At 42.8% G+C, this 18,068-nt stretch overlaps 1 protein-coding gene across 7 annotated transcripts in view; it reads left to right on the top strand.

The window, feature by feature from the left end:
• The window catches only part of LOC147889054 (Polynucleotide adenylyltransferase family protein), an 80,704-nt gene that overhangs the window by 24,122 nt on the left and 38,514 nt on the right, over nt 1-18,068 (top strand). For all 7 annotated transcript variants that reach the window (XM_087392754.1, XM_087392755.1, XM_087392753.1 and 4 more), the window contains exons 6-10: nt 83-181; nt 285-394; nt 497-624; nt 8,562-8,628; nt 8,801-8,884. In XM_087392754.1, coding sequence (XP_087248880.1) covers nt 83-181; nt 285-394; nt 497-624; nt 8,562-8,628; nt 8,801-8,884 — 488 coding nt within the window. The remainder of the gene's footprint in view (nt 1-82; nt 182-284; nt 395-496; nt 625-8,561; nt 8,629-8,800; nt 8,885-18,068) is intronic.

Genomic DNA, 18,068 nt, shown 5'->3' with positions numbered 1-18,068 from the left:
TAATCTTTGGTGAAGCCTTATCTTGGTGTCCTATTGTCACTTCTGCAATTGGTGTTATATGTTAGTTATTATCCTTTCGCAGGGATATCCCACTTAAAGGATGGAATCATTGCAACACCTTTGCCTCCAAAGGATACTTTCATGGATGATCCACTCCGCGTCCTAAGGGCAATCCGATTTGGTGTGTCTGTAGCTCACTTAAACCCTGCAGATGACATAAGTTAAGATACTGCTTGGCATTATCTATGCTTAGGATGTTTATCTCTTTCAGTTGACATCTGCAGCGGCGAGATTTCAGTATAAGCTTCAAGATGATTTGAGGAATGCAGCTTCTGACAAGGTAGTTAAGAATGCACTGGCAAATAAAGTTAGTCCAGAGCGGGTTGGCCATGAGGTAATCTATTATCTGAAAGAGCATTGTATATGTAAGTAATGCCGTGTTTGTTGATTTGATTATATTCAGGGCTGCATTGATGGTTTTGATGATATCTTGCAGATTGACTTGATGCTTATGGGTGATCATCCGGTGAAAGCAATACAAGAGTTAGTCAGCCTGGATATTTTTTGGATCGTGTTTAGCTTGCCACCGCAACTTAAGAGTGACACACCAAAAGGCACTGAGAGGTACCTCATATTTCCTTTTTGATATTTAATAAACTCACAGGGCTTTCTACAGTTCCTTTCAGGCAGTAGAAGGTTGCTCCTCATCATGGATGGAGTTGATCACTCTCTATGGACTGTCCCCAAGTTAAGGCTATTAGCCTCCATCCTTGTACATTTTCGAAATGCAAACATACACATATTTATTCAGGATCACCACATTTAGGAACAACGTTCACACCAATTGCTAGCCATTTTGCTTTTAGTATCATCCCCAAGATGTAGTCGTCATTGATCTAACAAGAACATTACATAGATAGTAATAGGGGTTAAGGATGCTTACAAAAATGCACAAAGTTTTACTTGAAGTCTGTTTGATCCAGTCTTGTAAACTTCTACACACGATTACTTGCAATTCACAAGCATACGGAGGGGAGCTATTGGACTGACCACGTTTTCCATTTCAAGTCACGCCCAAACTTGAAAGGTCTCAGATCATATTTGACCATCTTTCAAATAACAAGAGCTTGATATGGATTCTTACCCAAAAGATGACGTCAAGGTACCAACTGCCCTTGAGGCAACATAACTGAAGGTAGAGCTTGCATGTGGAGTCAGTTATGCGAGATGAGTTACCTTACAGACCGCACAATGAGCTCCTGACTTATGTTCATAATTTAGGTCATACTAATTTTTAGGACTGTGCCTTACGTTTCAAAATAGGAAGAAAGGGCCATAATCCCATACCCCAAGGAGTGAGTCTCTTGGACACCTATGCTTGTAGCATTGTGGATATGTACAAAGTCTAAACAAAATTTTAACAATATCTGTGGTTCCCGTATACCTTTTGTATACTGTCTAAGCGTATATAAGATCAAATACCTCAGCTTATACAGAAACCAATAGTCAATTTCTATGAAGCTCCTCTTCTCATACCATGATTCAGGGTCAAGCAACCAATTTGTTGATCCTTTCCATAATATTGCTTTACATTCTTAAACTTTAGAAAGTAATGGTAATAAAAAGAGGACCTAGTCATTCTTTGCACTTTTTATCCAATGCTTCATAAATACAAGAAAGGTAAATTTGGTAAAGCTATCAATGCACCCAGACATAAACTTATGTGTAATGCATGCAATATCTCTTTTTGTTTATTAAGAAGATTTACAGTGTGTTTACATGCTGACATTGTCAACATCATGCTGTTGAAAGCACCTCTACTATGGGTGGAATAGAGTCAGAAATATATGCTCTTGTAGGAGATCACACAACAATAAAGAGTCATCCTTGCACTAACTCAATGGAACTTTTATTGTAGACCTGTCCATAGGGATCCATATAAATGGAAAGGGGGTAAGCCCATTTCACTCATGCATGGAAGAAAGTGCATCTAGATTTACAGGAAATTGTTCATATTGATTTTTGGGATGATGAGTGGTTGCCTTGCCTGTACCTATTGGATTGCATTGAATGTCACTGCAAATGGGTATTTCTATGATGGTGTGCGTAGACATGTTTGTGTACTACAAGCAGTCTCTTTTCCGAATTTAATCTCAAGATAGGTAATGCTTTGTACTGGATAAGCTAGAGAAAGAAAATGGTCTTTCTTTCTTTATTTTGTGTTAATGGGTGTCTGCCCAATGTGCTTCAAGCTTTGAGGTTTACAGATCAATGGATCCTCCCCAAAGGCAGCAGCTTTGCATGGTTTTTGGAAAAACTATGCTTTCCTTTTCAATTTTAGGGGTTGGTGGAGACTTCCTAGAATGTAATCTGTTGGAGATGAAAAAAATATAATATGCTAAGTATTAAATATAAGAACATGAATATTATGGCATTAATGTTAAGTGGCATTCATATATAGGTTTATGATACTTTTAGAATATCACTAGCATGTTTAATGTACAAACCAATATCGTATGTAGAGATATTACATAATTTTGTTATGAAAACAAATGGCAAGAGATGATCCATAACCTTGCTATTGGAATGTCTATTATTTTCGACTGATAATAAACCGAGAACATTAAACAACATAATAAAGTAAGTGGACTTGTAGCAAGAAGTCCACATAAAGCTGTGTAAAAGGCTAACATGTAGGACTAAAGCTTTGAACATGGGGCACATAAAACCTGTTGAAGAGAATAAAAAATATTCCCCATTGGCACTTGAAATTTTAGTTGAAATGCATAGGCGTCCCATAAAACCATGCAAAGATACTATCATTTTGAAGCTTCTATTTTCTTAAAACAATTATCTCTTGATTCTAAATGTGGGAAGCTCAAGGCTCATTACCTTTTGGTCAACAGTACAGTCTGTGGTCATTTTAATGTCCATGTTCGATCCAGTAATACGTGGGTACCAGAAGCTAAGGTTGGTTTTGGCAGTACAAATATTTGGTCTTTGCAGATCAAGTAGTCATAAAGACACTTTTACTATGCACTGAAAGCGTAGAGCTTTTGAAGAAGCTCTTCACCTTGAGCTTTGTGAGAAAACTCTGGACACTAATATAATCTAAATCTCCATATTCAAGTAATAATGTTTAGGTAGGGTATGGGGAAATGTTGATATACCCCGGCATTGCCCAAACCAATGCTGTTCCCACTCAAAACAAGATTGACATAGCAATCTTAAAGTGCAACATTTGTAGCTTCTCGTTTTATTAGACTAAGTATTGGAAATGTATACAAGAAATAGGTAAAAATGTACCGTTGCTTGTGTAAACTTTATAGTTAGGGTTAAAAGTTACCTTTGATTTTTGGTATTGAGCCTTACGGACAGTAAGCGACAATGATATATTTCCGTCTGTCCGATCTTACCCAAAGTCCTCCTCCTATCTGCTTGGTATCTCTAGATCTCTAAGCCCGCGTGCTCCTCTGAGCTTATGTAGACTCTCTGTCCAGTGATCCTTCCTCCTTACTGCCCGGGTAGTCAGCCTAGGTGGGCAGCACCTTCTGAGCTAAGTCTGCAGCTTCTTTGTGCCTCCTTCACCTCCTAAATGTAGGCCCAAGGAAGGCAACATGCTGCTCCTTTTGCTCCTCTGAGGGCTGCTCCAAGTGATGCCTTGTGGAGCCCCAAAAGCCCCCTTATAAAGGCCGACTGGATTCCCCCCTACTGGCCAACTGGATTCCCCCCTACCAGCCGACTGGAGGGGGAAGCCTATAAATTCCCTAAGGGGCTCCCATTTGAGGGCTCTTGTTGGCCCGCCTGACCTGGCATCCGGCCACTTGCCCAGGCTGTTCCCAACCCTGTTGTGTGCCCCAAACCAGGCCCATGTGGACCCAAATCATCCACGAACTGCAGACCTCCGGAGCTGCTCCAAACAGTCCGTACACCTGTCCGCAGCCTTCCGTACAGATCCCCTGCCCTGCTGACATCATCCTCCTGGCCATGCAGCCCTTGCGTGCTGGTTTCCCTATGCAGCCCTGTCCTCTCCAAGCATGGGCAACCTTTGGAAACTTCCTGCTACATCTGCCCTCCATGGTGGCTCTCCTTTGCTAGGTAGTTTCTCTCTTTGTTTGCTGCCCACATGGCAGCCCATGTGCTGCCCCATGTGGCAGCCCATGTCCTATGGTCTACCCCCCCGATGCACTCCTCATTTGGGGGCTCACAGGGGGGAGGTGAGCTGGCACCCTTCGTCTTCTGATCAGGCTTCTTCTTTTTACAATCCTTCACAAAATGCCCTGGCTCATCACAATAAAATCATTTCTTTTCTTTCTCTTCTTCTTGTTCTCTTCATTTGAAGAGTCCGCTCCCTTGTCAGATTTGTCCTTCTTGGGCTTGCCTTTGCTAGGCTTACCCTTGCGATGGCCTTAGTCTCAAGGGTTCTCTAACTATTGATCCTTAGGGCCAAATAAGGCAACTTACATCCCATTGGTTGCATCTCCCAAGTTTTCATGTAAAGAACGTTTTTGAATTTTTCACTCAAGAATTTATGACGAATCAAGATGACTAGGAGTTTAAGATGAGATGGAAGTCAGTCTTGAATATGAGATATTGATAATCAAGAGAAATCAACTTGTCAAAGGGAAGAGCCCCATGGATTTCAGTTATAATCTACCAATTGTTCAGAGGGGGTTAATCTGTATGTAATCCTAGATTAGCAGAGATTATCTTATGGACACCCACACATTTAATGTGATGTAGGTACTGCTTATCACAAGGCTGATGTCGGTGAGCCTGGAAGTAATGGAATCTAATGATTCAGTCGAAACAATGGTAAGAGGAGGAGCTAAGACAAGAAAGTGACCTCATCCATCCAGGACCCTCATGTCAAGGTGGCTTTGCCTTTCTTCAACTTGCGTCAACTATGGCCTATTCTTTGGGGAACATTTTGGAATCTACATGAGGGAGTGCCAAAGGAAGGACATAATCCTCCAAAAGTTCAAATGAGAGTCCACATGCCCTACATAAACAGAATATTGGTTGTGTAAATTGGAAGATTACGTCAAGCTGTTGTTTAGGGATGACAAGGCTAAAGTGCATTTGCAAATAATGCTTGGAAGATTCTGTTCATCCTTGGTGGGGTGAAGCTGAAGCTGGTTGCAGGGTGCAGATTAATACTAAGGAAAAATTCAAGCCTCAACATTTGTGTTATCTCTCCTTGTAGGCGAGATTGTTTGCCAATAGTCTGACCTTTGTCAACAAGGAAGCGTCAAAGGTTTATATCAGGCTGTTCTGGAAAATTCTTTATTTGTCAAATGCATCATGAAAGGAGCAGGATGACCAAGTTTGTACACAAGTTGCAAGCCCAAATTCGTAGCTGAATGGTGTTAAGAGTGATCCTATGGAGGTTATAGCTTTGAGCTTGCTCTCGCGGGTTTTTTCTCTTACTTAATAGAAGTCTCTTTCTTGGGAAAAAAAAAAAAGGAAGTGCCTCAACACTTGCTTAGCGTGTTCAAGATGCTCTTTGCTTACAGGATATCATAAGAATACCAAGGCATACTTGAAAAAAAAGGGCTGCAACCACTCAGTCCAGAAAATCATTCCCTTCCTTGATTTCTTATTTAATGATACCCAAACCTGAGATTTATCTTGATTCTTGGTAAAGCAATTGGCCCCTGTGAGCTCACCTTACAGGAATCTGCTTTTAAAGGTTACACTATGTAGTCAATACACAGCCTAAAAGATGGATTCTCGTCACAACCGTAGATGCAAAAGGGGGATGACTGTCATATAAAGCTTTTCTGCATAAGCTCTTTATCTGTCTACCGCCCTTTTTCCAACTTAGACAGCCTATTGGGAACTTTTTTAACAGGTTTGGAGCCCTCTTTTAGGTAAATAGCATGATTACCTGTAGACTAGAAACGAATCTGTAAACTGCTTTAGCAAGGCTTGCATATCAGGGTCTTCAACTTTGAAGGTGACGTCTTTCCTGGAGTTCCCAGCATATAAACTTTAAGCATATATATGACCACATTCTTTTTAAATCTCTTGTAAAACTTTAGGAAGAGGAATACATCATGAAATCATGAGGATAAATAAAACCCCCTCAAAGTGAGGTGGAAAACAACCAAGACTGAGGCTAAAAGTGCCACCTCAACCCTGTAGGAGTCTCAGAGAAGAAAGGAGAATCCTTCCATTCCCTGAAGAAAGAAGCCCTCCTAGTTGAGGTTGCACAGGAGTCTCCCTGCATATTCGTCCATACGGCCATCAAAGTATGTACGGTGTCAGTCCAGATACTTGCCAATGTGTGCGAGGAATGAACTTGAGTACCCTCCAAAGCCTTTGTGCATCTGGCTCTTCAGATATGCTAGGATGCTATGCTCGCTAGAATCTCCCAAGAGGTATCCACAGAGGCATGTACAGCTGTAAAAAGGAAGGTGTGGTACCACATCCAACGAACAGGACTCAATCTGATGACGTCGAACCGAAATGGCCCGAGAGGAGTCAAGTCTCTCATAGAATACCTGAGGCCCTGTAAGAGAAAGCCAAGCCACTGAGCCCCATGTCATAAAGAATGGGGAGTGGGCAAAGTGGCTGAAAATCCTGGCTACCCCCATCCAAATCATCCTCGCCTGTCTGCTGCTGCACTTCCATTTAACAAAATTTGTGCTGAAATTTCCAAATGCTCTTTTATGACCTGGCTAAGTATTATCAGCTTTGAAGGATGCATCAGGTTGAAGCTGTTATGGAATGGCCTCAGCCCACTAACACTTAAGTATGTGGTTTCTTGTGTTTAACAGGTATTTAGAGAAACTTTATAACAAGGTATGCCCAGTGGGCTGCAGCTCTAACTCGTCATTTGAAGAGGAATTATTTTATTTGAGACAGAATTGCATAGTCAGCTTTTGAAGAGCACAAAAGGCGAGAATGACTTCACCAACCTTTCATTACCTTTCTTTGCAGCAAACCTTTATCATCAAAGCCGATGCTAGTGGAAGGGGCCTGGGAGCTTTCTGGAAATAAGAACATGGGGTTATAGCCTATGCAAGCAAAAAAGTGGATAGTAATGAGGTTTTACTCGCCACACATGATTAGGAAATTTTGGTCATCATCCCCGTCATACCCTCAAATATTTCTTATTGGAATTCTGCTCTATCTTGTAAGCAGAAAAAATGGTTGGAATTCGTTTAAAGCTATGATTATTGATAATTGATTTTGAGATAGAATAGAAGAATATAAGAACAGTATGAAAGAGTTGAAGCCAAATCATATAAGAACAGTATGAAAGAGTTGAAGCCAATTCATATTGCAATGAGATACTAAGTTGACATGCTGTTGCATATGATGCTAGATACTAGCAAATGAAGAATTCGATGGAAAAACTCAGATGACTGGACTACCATATATGGAGATCAATATACAATAGAATCTAATTATAACACCAGAAACGAGTTCATGCCTATGAGCCCTGTTGCTCATTATTGTGCAGTTGCATGCCGTAGATAGGCTGTCCATGCACCATGCGATGAGGTGATCTGTTTGAATTTTTTTGTCTGGATTACATAGATATTTTGCTGGAGGTAGCATTTTGGGCCAATCATCAAAGATCTTCTATGGATCTCTTCACCTCTAGCACACATTTTATGATTGCCCTGCCTAAATAGTTTTACTAAGACAGGCAGCATGATGGAAGCATGCATGACAAGATATGCACACAAGATGTAACTTGATGGCAACTTATAGTGGTCATTTTGTTTCGAAGTGTTTTATTTATTTGTATTGGGATACTTTACTCATATTCACAAGCTACTGATTTTAGAGACCAGAACTGGCTGCCATGTTGGGGTGGACACCAGTATATGTGGCAACTTTTTGGAAGGCTTCTACTAAAATGCTCAAGTATGTGTGGGTGTGTGGATTTGTATGTGTGAGAGCATGTTTTTATACTATGGTCTACCCCCATTGTTGGGCGCTGATGATGTCAGTGGAGATGTCATAGTAGCTAGTCCCTGCTATGTGTGATGGAGTTTATGGTTTTCAACCTTGTGAGTGACTATCATGAGATTGAAACTGCACTATGTTCAAGCGAAAAGCTTATGGACTGGTCCTGGTCTAGGAGGAGCAACTTTACTCCTACAAACTTGCCAGCTAATTCTTTACTGCCAAGGGTAATAAACATCTCCTCTAGTACTTTGTATATGTCGGAAATCTCTATGTTCTGCAGATAAACGGGTCAAAATGTTTTTGCTGTTGCGATTGAGAGACCTGTGGTACACTGCTTACATCCATTTGCAGTGGATCAAGAGAGACATCAGCTGTGGAATTTTTGAGATTTTGAAACAGGAAGGAAAATTGTGCAGTTTGTTTTATTATCCTACCATCTTCAGACTTTTTGCACCTATTCATATAAATAGGTGCTGTTCCTATAAATAGGTGACCTTCATCGTTTTTTTACAGGCTATCTGCCATTAGTCTTCTTAGCTATTAACGACGTAAATGGCATTGTTTGGGTTATTTGTAATGCGGCACCCATTATCTATGAAGGAAACTAAGTGCAGATAGGTTTCTGTTTCTCTCAGGTTGTGTCTAAGCACCATGGAGGCCACCTATGAGATACTTGAGGGATTTGGGTTTTCAAAAATTCCAGTACGTTTTTTCACCTGTCCGCAGAGTACTTCTCTAAAGCAGGGGTGTTCCTTTTTTTTTTTTTGGTTAGACATGGAATATGTGCTAGTGAATATCAAGGACTTCAAAGTTAAATGGAAATGCTCGGTGTCTAGGTTTTTCATCTAATTTTTCTTGCATTATTGTGCTGCAGCCAGAACAAAGGAGGATCTGCTATTATGCAGCTTTACTGCTACCTCTAAGATCATGCGAGCATCAAGATCGGAAAAAGAAATCGGTCTCTCTCCTCTTTGAGTGAAGGACAGTATCTTTGCATAGTTTCAATTGGCTTGCTCTACATCTGGAAGCATTGTCCTATTGCAAAAGCAATTTTGTTCCATATTTGTTTTTTATTGAAAAGACTAATATATTTCATTCAAAATAAGAAAGTACTGAAGTGCAATCAAGTGGGAGAACTATCTCCGTCCCAATCCTCCTCAAAACCCCCTAAAAAAACCAATACATCAGAGGTGGGGAGATAAGTCTGAATCCATAACCTTGCATACCCTAATCAAGAGGGTGGGAGATAGACATCAATACAAATCCTACAAATCAATGAAGATCTCAAGATGGCCACTTCTGCCTGCTACCTTGCCCCAACAGGTCACACAGGAAGCCTTCAAAAACCTGAATAAAGCGGACCTTCCTCCCGCATGATGTGCGAGAAACAAGTTGAGGGAACTAACAGAGGCCTGCGTGCCTCCAACACCACGCATAGGTGGTGGTACCGACCTGTGTATCAGGCTGGGATGCTTATGCAGAACTGGACCTGGCGGAGCAGGAGCCATTGGTTGAAACGGCAAGCAAGAGAACCTGAAGCCTCTCCACTCAGGCTAATTTGCCTTTGATAGGTCGAGCCCCCAACAAGGACTGCCATACATGCCTATTGGGTGGACCAAGGAGTCAAAGAGAAGAGACTTGGTCCGAGGATCTTGGAAATGAGAGTGAAACCACTGCGGCTTAAGTGTAGCGAGTGTGGCATATCCATGCTCAGTTGGATTTGCATCGCTGATCGCATCCTGAAGGTCGGGCCAGAGAAAAGAACCCCTAGATATGTATAGGATGCGACAACCAACCCATGCATCATGAACTGCTCTGTGTGCATGGCTGCTCGGGATTTGTTGGAAGATCATGACCTTGGTTTTACCAAAGTTGACATTCAACTCACGTGTCTTGTAGAAGATATGGAGTGCATCTAAATATTGCTTGAGGCCCTTTGCTGAGAATGAGAAAGAAAGAAAGTTTATTAAAGTCTTTGAAAGATTGATGGGTCTATGAGACTGTGAAAAATCCTGATACAAACAAGTTGTGTGGGTGGAGCTACTAAACGAGCATCCACTCCAATGCAGAATGCGAAATGATAAGTGCTGAGTGCTACATAGTCATATAAGAATGATGAACGTCTACACAACACTAACATCCTCATGATCAGAGCGTCAAGGGGGATGAGGTAGTGAGGGCATAAGTCAGAGATAGAGTGCTGGCGGCGGATGTGGTCCTGTGTCGTCTCCTGGTTGTAGCTCTCGTTTGACAAGGGCTACTGTGATCCTTGTTGGTGGAGCCCCAACTTTGAATAGGGAAGGAATATCCCCAAGTGTAATATGTGCATCCACCCTCTGTCTGAGCTGTTGTGTCGTTGGCTGTGTGTCATGACCATGACGGGGCCTCGTGGTATGGGAGTCCGCTTGGTCTGGTTGAAAGAAATCAGTGATCAAGCTCTGAAAAGAGTCTATCAAGGAGGTCTGCTCCTCTCTCTGTGATTGAAGTAGATGCTCGTGGTGTGTGACTGCATCGTGAATGAAGGCAGCTAAGCATTTCTTGTCTGGAAAGGAGAGAAAGCGGGGCAATATCCCAGAATTGTCTCTGAAGAGGCAATAGAAGCGTCCTTGAATCTCATAGTATACTGGGCATCTGAAAATGGAATGCTCCTTTGACTCAGTCTCCTTTGTGTCACATAATGTGCAGATGTGCCTCTCCCTGGGCAAACTCTCAGCCCTGTCACTGTCAATGCGAAGTCTATGTGAAGAGACCCAAAACTACCCAATAGAGATCCTCAGTGAGTGGCATAGGTGGATCTGCATATATCCTGGTGGGTTGGTAAAAGCCTCTGCTGTGATATGTAAACAATGATCCCTGTAGAAGCTGAGCTTCACTGGAAGCTCACTCGGTCCCAACTAGATCCTGAAAGTGTGTAGCTGCAAAAGATCCTCATGAATGACCTGGTTGATCTCATGAGATAGGAGAGGGGAAAAAGATGCATCAACGCTATATTGGAAGGGGAGGAGTCTATCTATGTGGAGTCCCAGTCGCTCAAACCATCTCTCTGTGCGTGCAAACCAGCATCTCTAATCACGTGCTGATAGTGCCATAGAGGAGGACAATGCTAGCTATGGTAATCTGCTGCATCCAGAAGTACAATCTCCGTACCCCCTAGCCGGATACAGGAAGGTGATAACCTGAATTGCTTATCAAGTTGTAGCTAAACTCAACCTGAATGATCTGGTGAGGAACTGAAGGCTTACTGCGAATCATCCGTGATAGCATAGGAACTTGTAGGCGCTCCACCCGAGCCTAGTCTATAATTGACAGATCCGGCTCCCAACTAGGGCTGCCGTACATCCCTACTGGGTGGACCAAGGAGTCAAAAAGCAAGCCCTTGGTTCGCGGGTGTCCTGGAAATGTGAATAAAAGCACTGCCTCTCTAGTCTGGCCAATGAAGCGTATCCTGTGCTCAATCGGGCCTGCATCGCCGGTCTCATAGTAAAGATAGGTCCATAGAAGAGAACCCCTAGGTATGTATATGATGAAACAATCTCAACCGGCGACCGGTCGAAAGTGAACTGCTTCCGATGCATAGTGGCTTGGGATGTTTGACCTTCAAATCATGGGAATTACAAAAGGTCTAGGTGTCTCTAGAGATAAGAGTACCACGTCATCTGCGTATAACAAGATCTGAATCAGAGTGCCAGCTGGAGAGCATCCCTCCCCCCCAGTTTTTGCATAACTGTCTCAAGCTCATCACTGTAGAGGCCAAATAGGGTTGTGATAAAGGACACCCTTCTTTGACCCCAATAGTACTCGTGATCTTGTCTATCCATCTAGACCCTATCCAAACTCTGCCAAAAACCCTCTCGTAAACTGCCATGACAACCCAAATCATCTTTGGTGTTCTGAAGAAGGTACAAATTTCTCTATTCTCTCAATTTTTGATCACAAGCCTTTGCTTGTTACGTGTGACTTTGGCTGAGGAAGCAGATCCTCCTCCTGGTTTAAGGCTAATGCCAGTCTGTTCTAGCTGGGAACGGTGCAATGCAAAATCAAGATCTTTGGAATGCACTGAGGAATCAGCTGGTGACTTTTGGATAAGAAATGTTTTTGAAACCCATAAAGTTTTAAAAAGGGGCTAGAAAACTCAAAGATAAGATTCGAAGCAAGAGGATGGATGCTGCCAAAGAGCGCCGAGATAACCTAGAGGCATAGGCAAGACAAGGAGATATTTAGGCTCAGGTTGAGCTACGGCTTGCCAAGAGTGAGCTAGTCAGGCTTGAGCATATCAAATATATTGCAACCAGATTGTATACCAGAAGATGGTGGGTAGGCAAATTAGATAGGCCCAAAGAGACATTCAAACTTATCCGCAGGAAAAGAGCAGTTGAGGAAATTCCTATGCTTGAAATTGGTGAAAACAAGTGGGCCCACTCGGATGCTGAAAATGAGTTTATTTGCAATCAATTTAGGAAACTATTGCAAGTACTATGCAGATTAATGATGATGTTGTGCGGGCTAGAAACAGGTGTCAGGCAGCCAAACAGAGAGTCACCAAACCACTGGGCTTGATTTGTAGAGTTGGGAGGCCCCTTTTACTTTGAAGGAACTCAAAGAAGCTGTTCATGTTATGAAGGATGTCAAGACCCCGAGGGATGACAATCTTCCAATTGAGTTCTATAAATCCTTTTGGGATTGGGTGGGTCCCAGACTCCTTGAGGTATGGCAGGAAAGCCTAGTAGTTAGCTCTCTTCCTGATCATGTAAATAGTGGCATAATCAAGCTTATTCCCAATGAGGGCAAGAAAGACTTCATTAAAAATTAGAGACCTCTCACCGTGCTTAACTGCAGTTATAATTGTTTTGCCAAAGCATTGGTCCTCAGGATTCAACACAAGATGGACAGGTGGATCCTCCAAGAATTGAAGGGGTTCATAAAGGGTAGACCTCTGCTTGAGGCTATTGTCAACATCTGGGGGGGCAGTGAATATGCGAGGGAATTCGGTCAGGATGTTTGTTTTATCAAGGTTGATTTTGATAAAGCCTATGACAGGCCGGACTGAGACTTCCTAATTCAATCCTTGAGAGACATGGGATTGGGTCCAACCTATATCTCACATGTCCAAATCTTACTCTCGAATACGTCAGCCAAGGTTTGCATCAATGGTGAGATGTCCTCACCTTTTCCCTTGAAAAGATCTATTAGACAAGGCTGTCCCATCACCCCCTTACTATTTGCTATAGCTGCGGATGCTCTGGGGTGGCTACTCACTGACAAAGCTCAAGCTGGTTCACTAAAGAGTATTGAAATGCCATTTGGAAAACAGCTTGTTATGCGGCAATTTGTGGATGACACTAATCTTACTCCTAAGAACTCCCCCCAAGATGTCCGTGAAGTTTTGGAGTATCTGGAAATTTTCTGGACAGCATCAGGATCTCAGATCAATCATAGCAAAACTGGGTACTGCACGCTCAGTGGAAAGCTGCAAGAGGACCTACATTACTTGGAATGTTAGTCGATCCTTAAAGGAATTGTTTTCAGATTGTTAGGCATTCCCATGGGTTTTGACGTCTCCATGAAGGACCGCTGGGAATGGGTCCTAAGCAGGTTCAGTTCTAAATTAGAGAAGTGGAGAGGCTTCTAGGCCAACCTTGTAGGAAGACGAATGGTGCTCAACCATTTCCTGTATCCGATCACTATTTTCCAGCTCTCACGTTGGCACGCGAATCAAGCTGGGCTTGATAAGCTTATCTCAAAATGCAGGTCCTTCCTTTGGGGACGATCAAACAGGATTGCAAAAGTCAGATGGAGCTTCTGCACCTGACCGAAGAGTGAAGGAGGTCTTGGGGTTGTGGACATCAAACAGTCTGCAGCTAAACTTGCCTTAACCTGGATAATAAAAGCCCTTTTAAATACAGAACTTGACTGGGCTATGCCCTTATCCAGGAATTTTAAACACGTCAGGTGAGTGAGAGCCAAGGGATGGAAGAGGTACCCAATCTTATCTGCAGTCTTTAGCCCTGAACCTTGCTCGACAAAAGGAAGTCCCTTGTGGAAATCCCTATGGGATGCTCTTGAATCAATCAAAACCCAATTAAGTTCTCTGGGAAAGACTCTTTTATGTGACTTGACTCCATTTGGTCCTCATCAATTCACAGAAATGCTGTTTTAGACAATGAGGACTTCATCAATGCTTGTCATCTTTCTAAAAAGGGTCTGCAGATGTGGGGGCAGTGGTGGCTCAGTGAACACTTCAGATGGAAGAATTTGCTTGAAATCAGGAGGGAATTCAAACTTACAAATCAGGAAGCTCATTTAGTCACTGGCAAGAATTGCCCTATGGGATGGGGATATTCAGTGGAGGGGGGGGTCAGTGTTAATTTACTCCTTAGAGTTTAGCTGGATCCTCACGCCTCGTCTTTTATTTGTTTCTACTCCTTTTGAGGACGAAGGAGACATGATCCCTGTCCTCAATGCTATGTGGAATGCTCTTGACTCCCCTTAGTGCTAGAGGAGGCGATTCTCCTTGATTTGGACAAATACAATACCTGAGAAGATGTCTACACAAAGCGGTTTGGACCAATTTGAGGGGCTGAGGCTTGGAAAAGGGGATGGTAAATATAAGCGTTGCACAAGAAGATATTTTCCATCTCTTCGTGTTTTGCCTATCTGCCAAAAGGGTCTAGAGAATCAACTAGGAGCCAGTGAACTGGAAAGCCATACTCTTTGGAGATGCAGCATCAGTTAAACACTCTCACGGGGCACTTGTTCGAGCACATGCCTTATGGTTTGTTTGGATTCCCAGAAACGATTTTCAATTCAGTCAGAATGTTACTAACGCAGATCATCTGTTTGCTGACTGGTTAGTAGGCATCTCAGATCTACGATCGTGATTTAGATCTTTTCTTGTCAGGGATTCGTGAACATGAGCAGGAACATCTCCGAATATTTAGTGAAGAGTGCCAATTCAAAGGGAACATCTTCTACAAATCAGATTCAGATTCCGAATGATGATGTTTTCTGTTTGCTACCTGGTTATCGGTTATGATCTTGAAACGTCTTACTGAAAATGTAAACTTGGCTCTAAAAATGTATATTTTTTGAATAATATATAATACAAATCCTTTTTTGACCAAGTGATCTCTTGGTCATAACCCAAGTCCTGTAGACGCCTGATGAGGCGGGCTCTTGGAACTGTATCAAAGGCTTCGCAAAAATCCACAATGTAGCGAAAAACCCTCTGTTTCTATGCCCTCGCCTCCTCAATGATACACGTAAGTGTGAGGATGTGATCCATGGTCCCATGATCACATCGGAATCTAGGTTGTCCATCTGCTCTAAGTCCTTGCATCTTTGCGAATCGACTGACCTCATAATCAAGCACTGCTGCATAAATCTTCGACATGACATGTTTGATCATAATGGTCCTATAGTTCTCTGGGCTCATGGAATCCCCTGCCTTTGTGATGGGTGAAATAGTGTTAACAGTCCAGGTGCGTGGGAACCCCAGACAAACAGCTTGATTAAAGAGCTTTGCTAAGATAGAGGCTAGGAGATAAATCCCATATGCAATGAATTCAGTGCATAGGTCCTCATGATCTTTCGGTCGGCCATTATGAAGTTTCATCACGGCATCCTTCACACCCCCCTAGTGAAGAGTGTGAAATATGTGGGGCAGGGTATGTGTGAGAGGTCAGGAGTTGGCTGATTTGGGATATCATAAAGCTTGGGATTCATAATATGCCAAACTTGAGTGTCAGTGAGTGGTGAAGGGGACCGCCCCTCTAGAAATCGCCGCAAAAAATCGTTAGAGTAAGACCACATCGTCTACGTATAGGGGGATCTACATCCCCCTTGTGTCTTGATGAAAGTCTCAAGCTCATCTATGTAGAGGCCAAACAAGGTTGGCAATAACATGCACCCTGCTTGACCCCGATGGTGCTCATGGCCTTCTTTGTTCACCGTGTTCCCATTCGAACCTTGCTGTAGACCCTCTCGTAGAGTGCCATGATTGCCCAAATGATCTTTGGCCTTACCCAAGCTCCTGCAAATGTCTAATGAGGTGAGCTCTTGGTAGTGTGGAAATCCACAAAGCAGCAATAAACCATCTATCTTTGTGCTCTGCCTCCTCAATGACACCTTTGAGAGTGAGTATGTGATCTAGAGTCTCATGATCAGCCCCAAAGCCTACTTACCCCCCTTGGCCTTGAGTACTTGGATTTCTGCAAACCTGTGTCGAGCATTGATGCATAGATCTTGGACATGACATGTTTGATCAAAATGGTCTTGTAGTTTTTTGGGCTCATGGGATCCCTTGCCTTGTAAATGGGAGTGATGATGTTAAGGGTTGAGGTGTGAGGAAAACCGGTGCAAACCACTTCATTAAAAAGCTTTGCCAAAAGCCATAATATTTATTCCATATGCAATAATGAATTCAGTATGTAGTCCCTCATGATCTTTCGATCGGCCGTCAAAGGTGCGTGTTTGACACCACCGGTTGTGAACAGTGTTTTCAGGAAGTAGGACATGGTAAGTGCGAGAGGTCATGTGATGTCCGGTGAGGGATTTCATATAGCGTGTGTGTGTGTAAGAGTGCCATAGTGTGGTGTTCGTGAGAGAAGAAGGGGATCGTCACTTGGGAAACTTCCACCAGAAGTCCTTAGAATTGTTACAAGACAAAATGGTTATTAACTCCTCCTTGTGGCAAACTAAAGCCTGCTTCTTCTGGTAGACCAGACGATATTGCTCTCGTATTGTGTCTGCCTCACTTGGAAGGTGAGGCAGAGAAGGAAAAGAGGGGGGGGGGGGGGGGGGGGGGCATTTAAGCGAGAAGCTTAGTGTCACCCTAGCTTGAATAGGGTGTGGCGAGGATGAAGAGTAGGGTGTGGAGCTAGGGTGCAACGAGGATGATTTGGGTTCTTTGAACCACCACATTCATATGTCAATGTTGAAAGAAGGCAAATTTCTCTTTCATAGTGCTTTTGAGTCTAGCATCTAGAGCCACTAGGCCTTTCCCAATTATGATACCATTTCCATCTTAACAAGTGTTGAGAATGTGCATAGCAAAAGATAGGGTAGTAGAGCCTAGAGGAATGATGGGACAATGAAGTGACGATGGAAACATGCTCTTCTAGTACCAGCCTGTCTAAGAGACTGGAGAGTGCACTCCACTAACTCTTCAGAAGTCTTTGCTAAACCTGCCCATGCCTGGGAAGGAAAACTTGCTAAATGGTAGTGGTTAATGTCAATACAATGTGAGCCTCTTTATCTACACATAGCAACATCTTGGTTGTAGAGGATGTGACCCTTGTCATCTACACGTGGGAACTTACAAGGAACCTGGTGTATTGGGATTGAAATGTCGCTTGAGCAGAGATACGTGGGACAGATTATGAACTCAGGAAGGAGCTGGCAGCTCCAACTGATATGCAAGGTTCCCATCTTTCTATATGATAGTTTAGGGGCCATAATATCCATAGGCTAGCATATTGTCAGTGCTTCCTTTCAAGGAGCAAGGAGACATATATTTCCTCTCATGCAACTGTTATCACAGTAAATCTTTCCGGCTAGCTGCAAAGATGTAGCTCATAGGTTCACAAATGCCAAATGTATCATTTTTCTCCTGGTTGAATGTGTAATCTAGGTTTGCTGCACTGATGAGCCTCCATTCTCTCTGTCACTCTTTACTTGATTATTTTCAATTAGCGGGTATGCAGACTACATGCTATATGCTAAGGCCTCTTATAACTTGGATAAATACAATGCTTATAACATGAGGCTGTGTAAGATCCCGTAGAATAGAATAGATGCTTCTTGCAAGAGGTGTGAGAGCACAATGAAAGAAAGATGGTAGATCTCTTTTATGATTGTGAGAGAGAGGACTCTCTCTTATAGAAAAGAGGAGAAGGTAATACCTTCCCTACACAGTGGCTACATCAATGGGAATCAATCCCTACATCAGTGGGATTGCCTTTGTCTTACATCATCACTTAGGTCACACACTAGACACATCATAGCACTTGATGTGCCTTTACAACACACACAAACACACATGTGACTCCCCTAGATGCACACATGCACCATAGAGCAAGCCCTTGATCATACTTACCGCAACAAACCCCCCTCAAGGGGGATTTGTTGTGAGAGAGAGGACTCTC

This window comes from Dipteris shenzhenensis, chromosome 21 (genome assembly GCF_047967505.1).
Source record: "Dipteris shenzhenensis isolate YYH24624 ecotype China chromosome 21, Dip_SZ_1.0, whole genome shotgun sequence".
In the NCBI taxonomy this organism is placed as follows: Eukaryota; Viridiplantae; Streptophyta; class Polypodiopsida; order Gleicheniales; family Dipteridaceae; genus Dipteris; species Dipteris shenzhenensis.
Note: the sequence above shows the minus strand (reverse complement) of the source record. Positions and strands in the feature narration are given on the sequence as shown.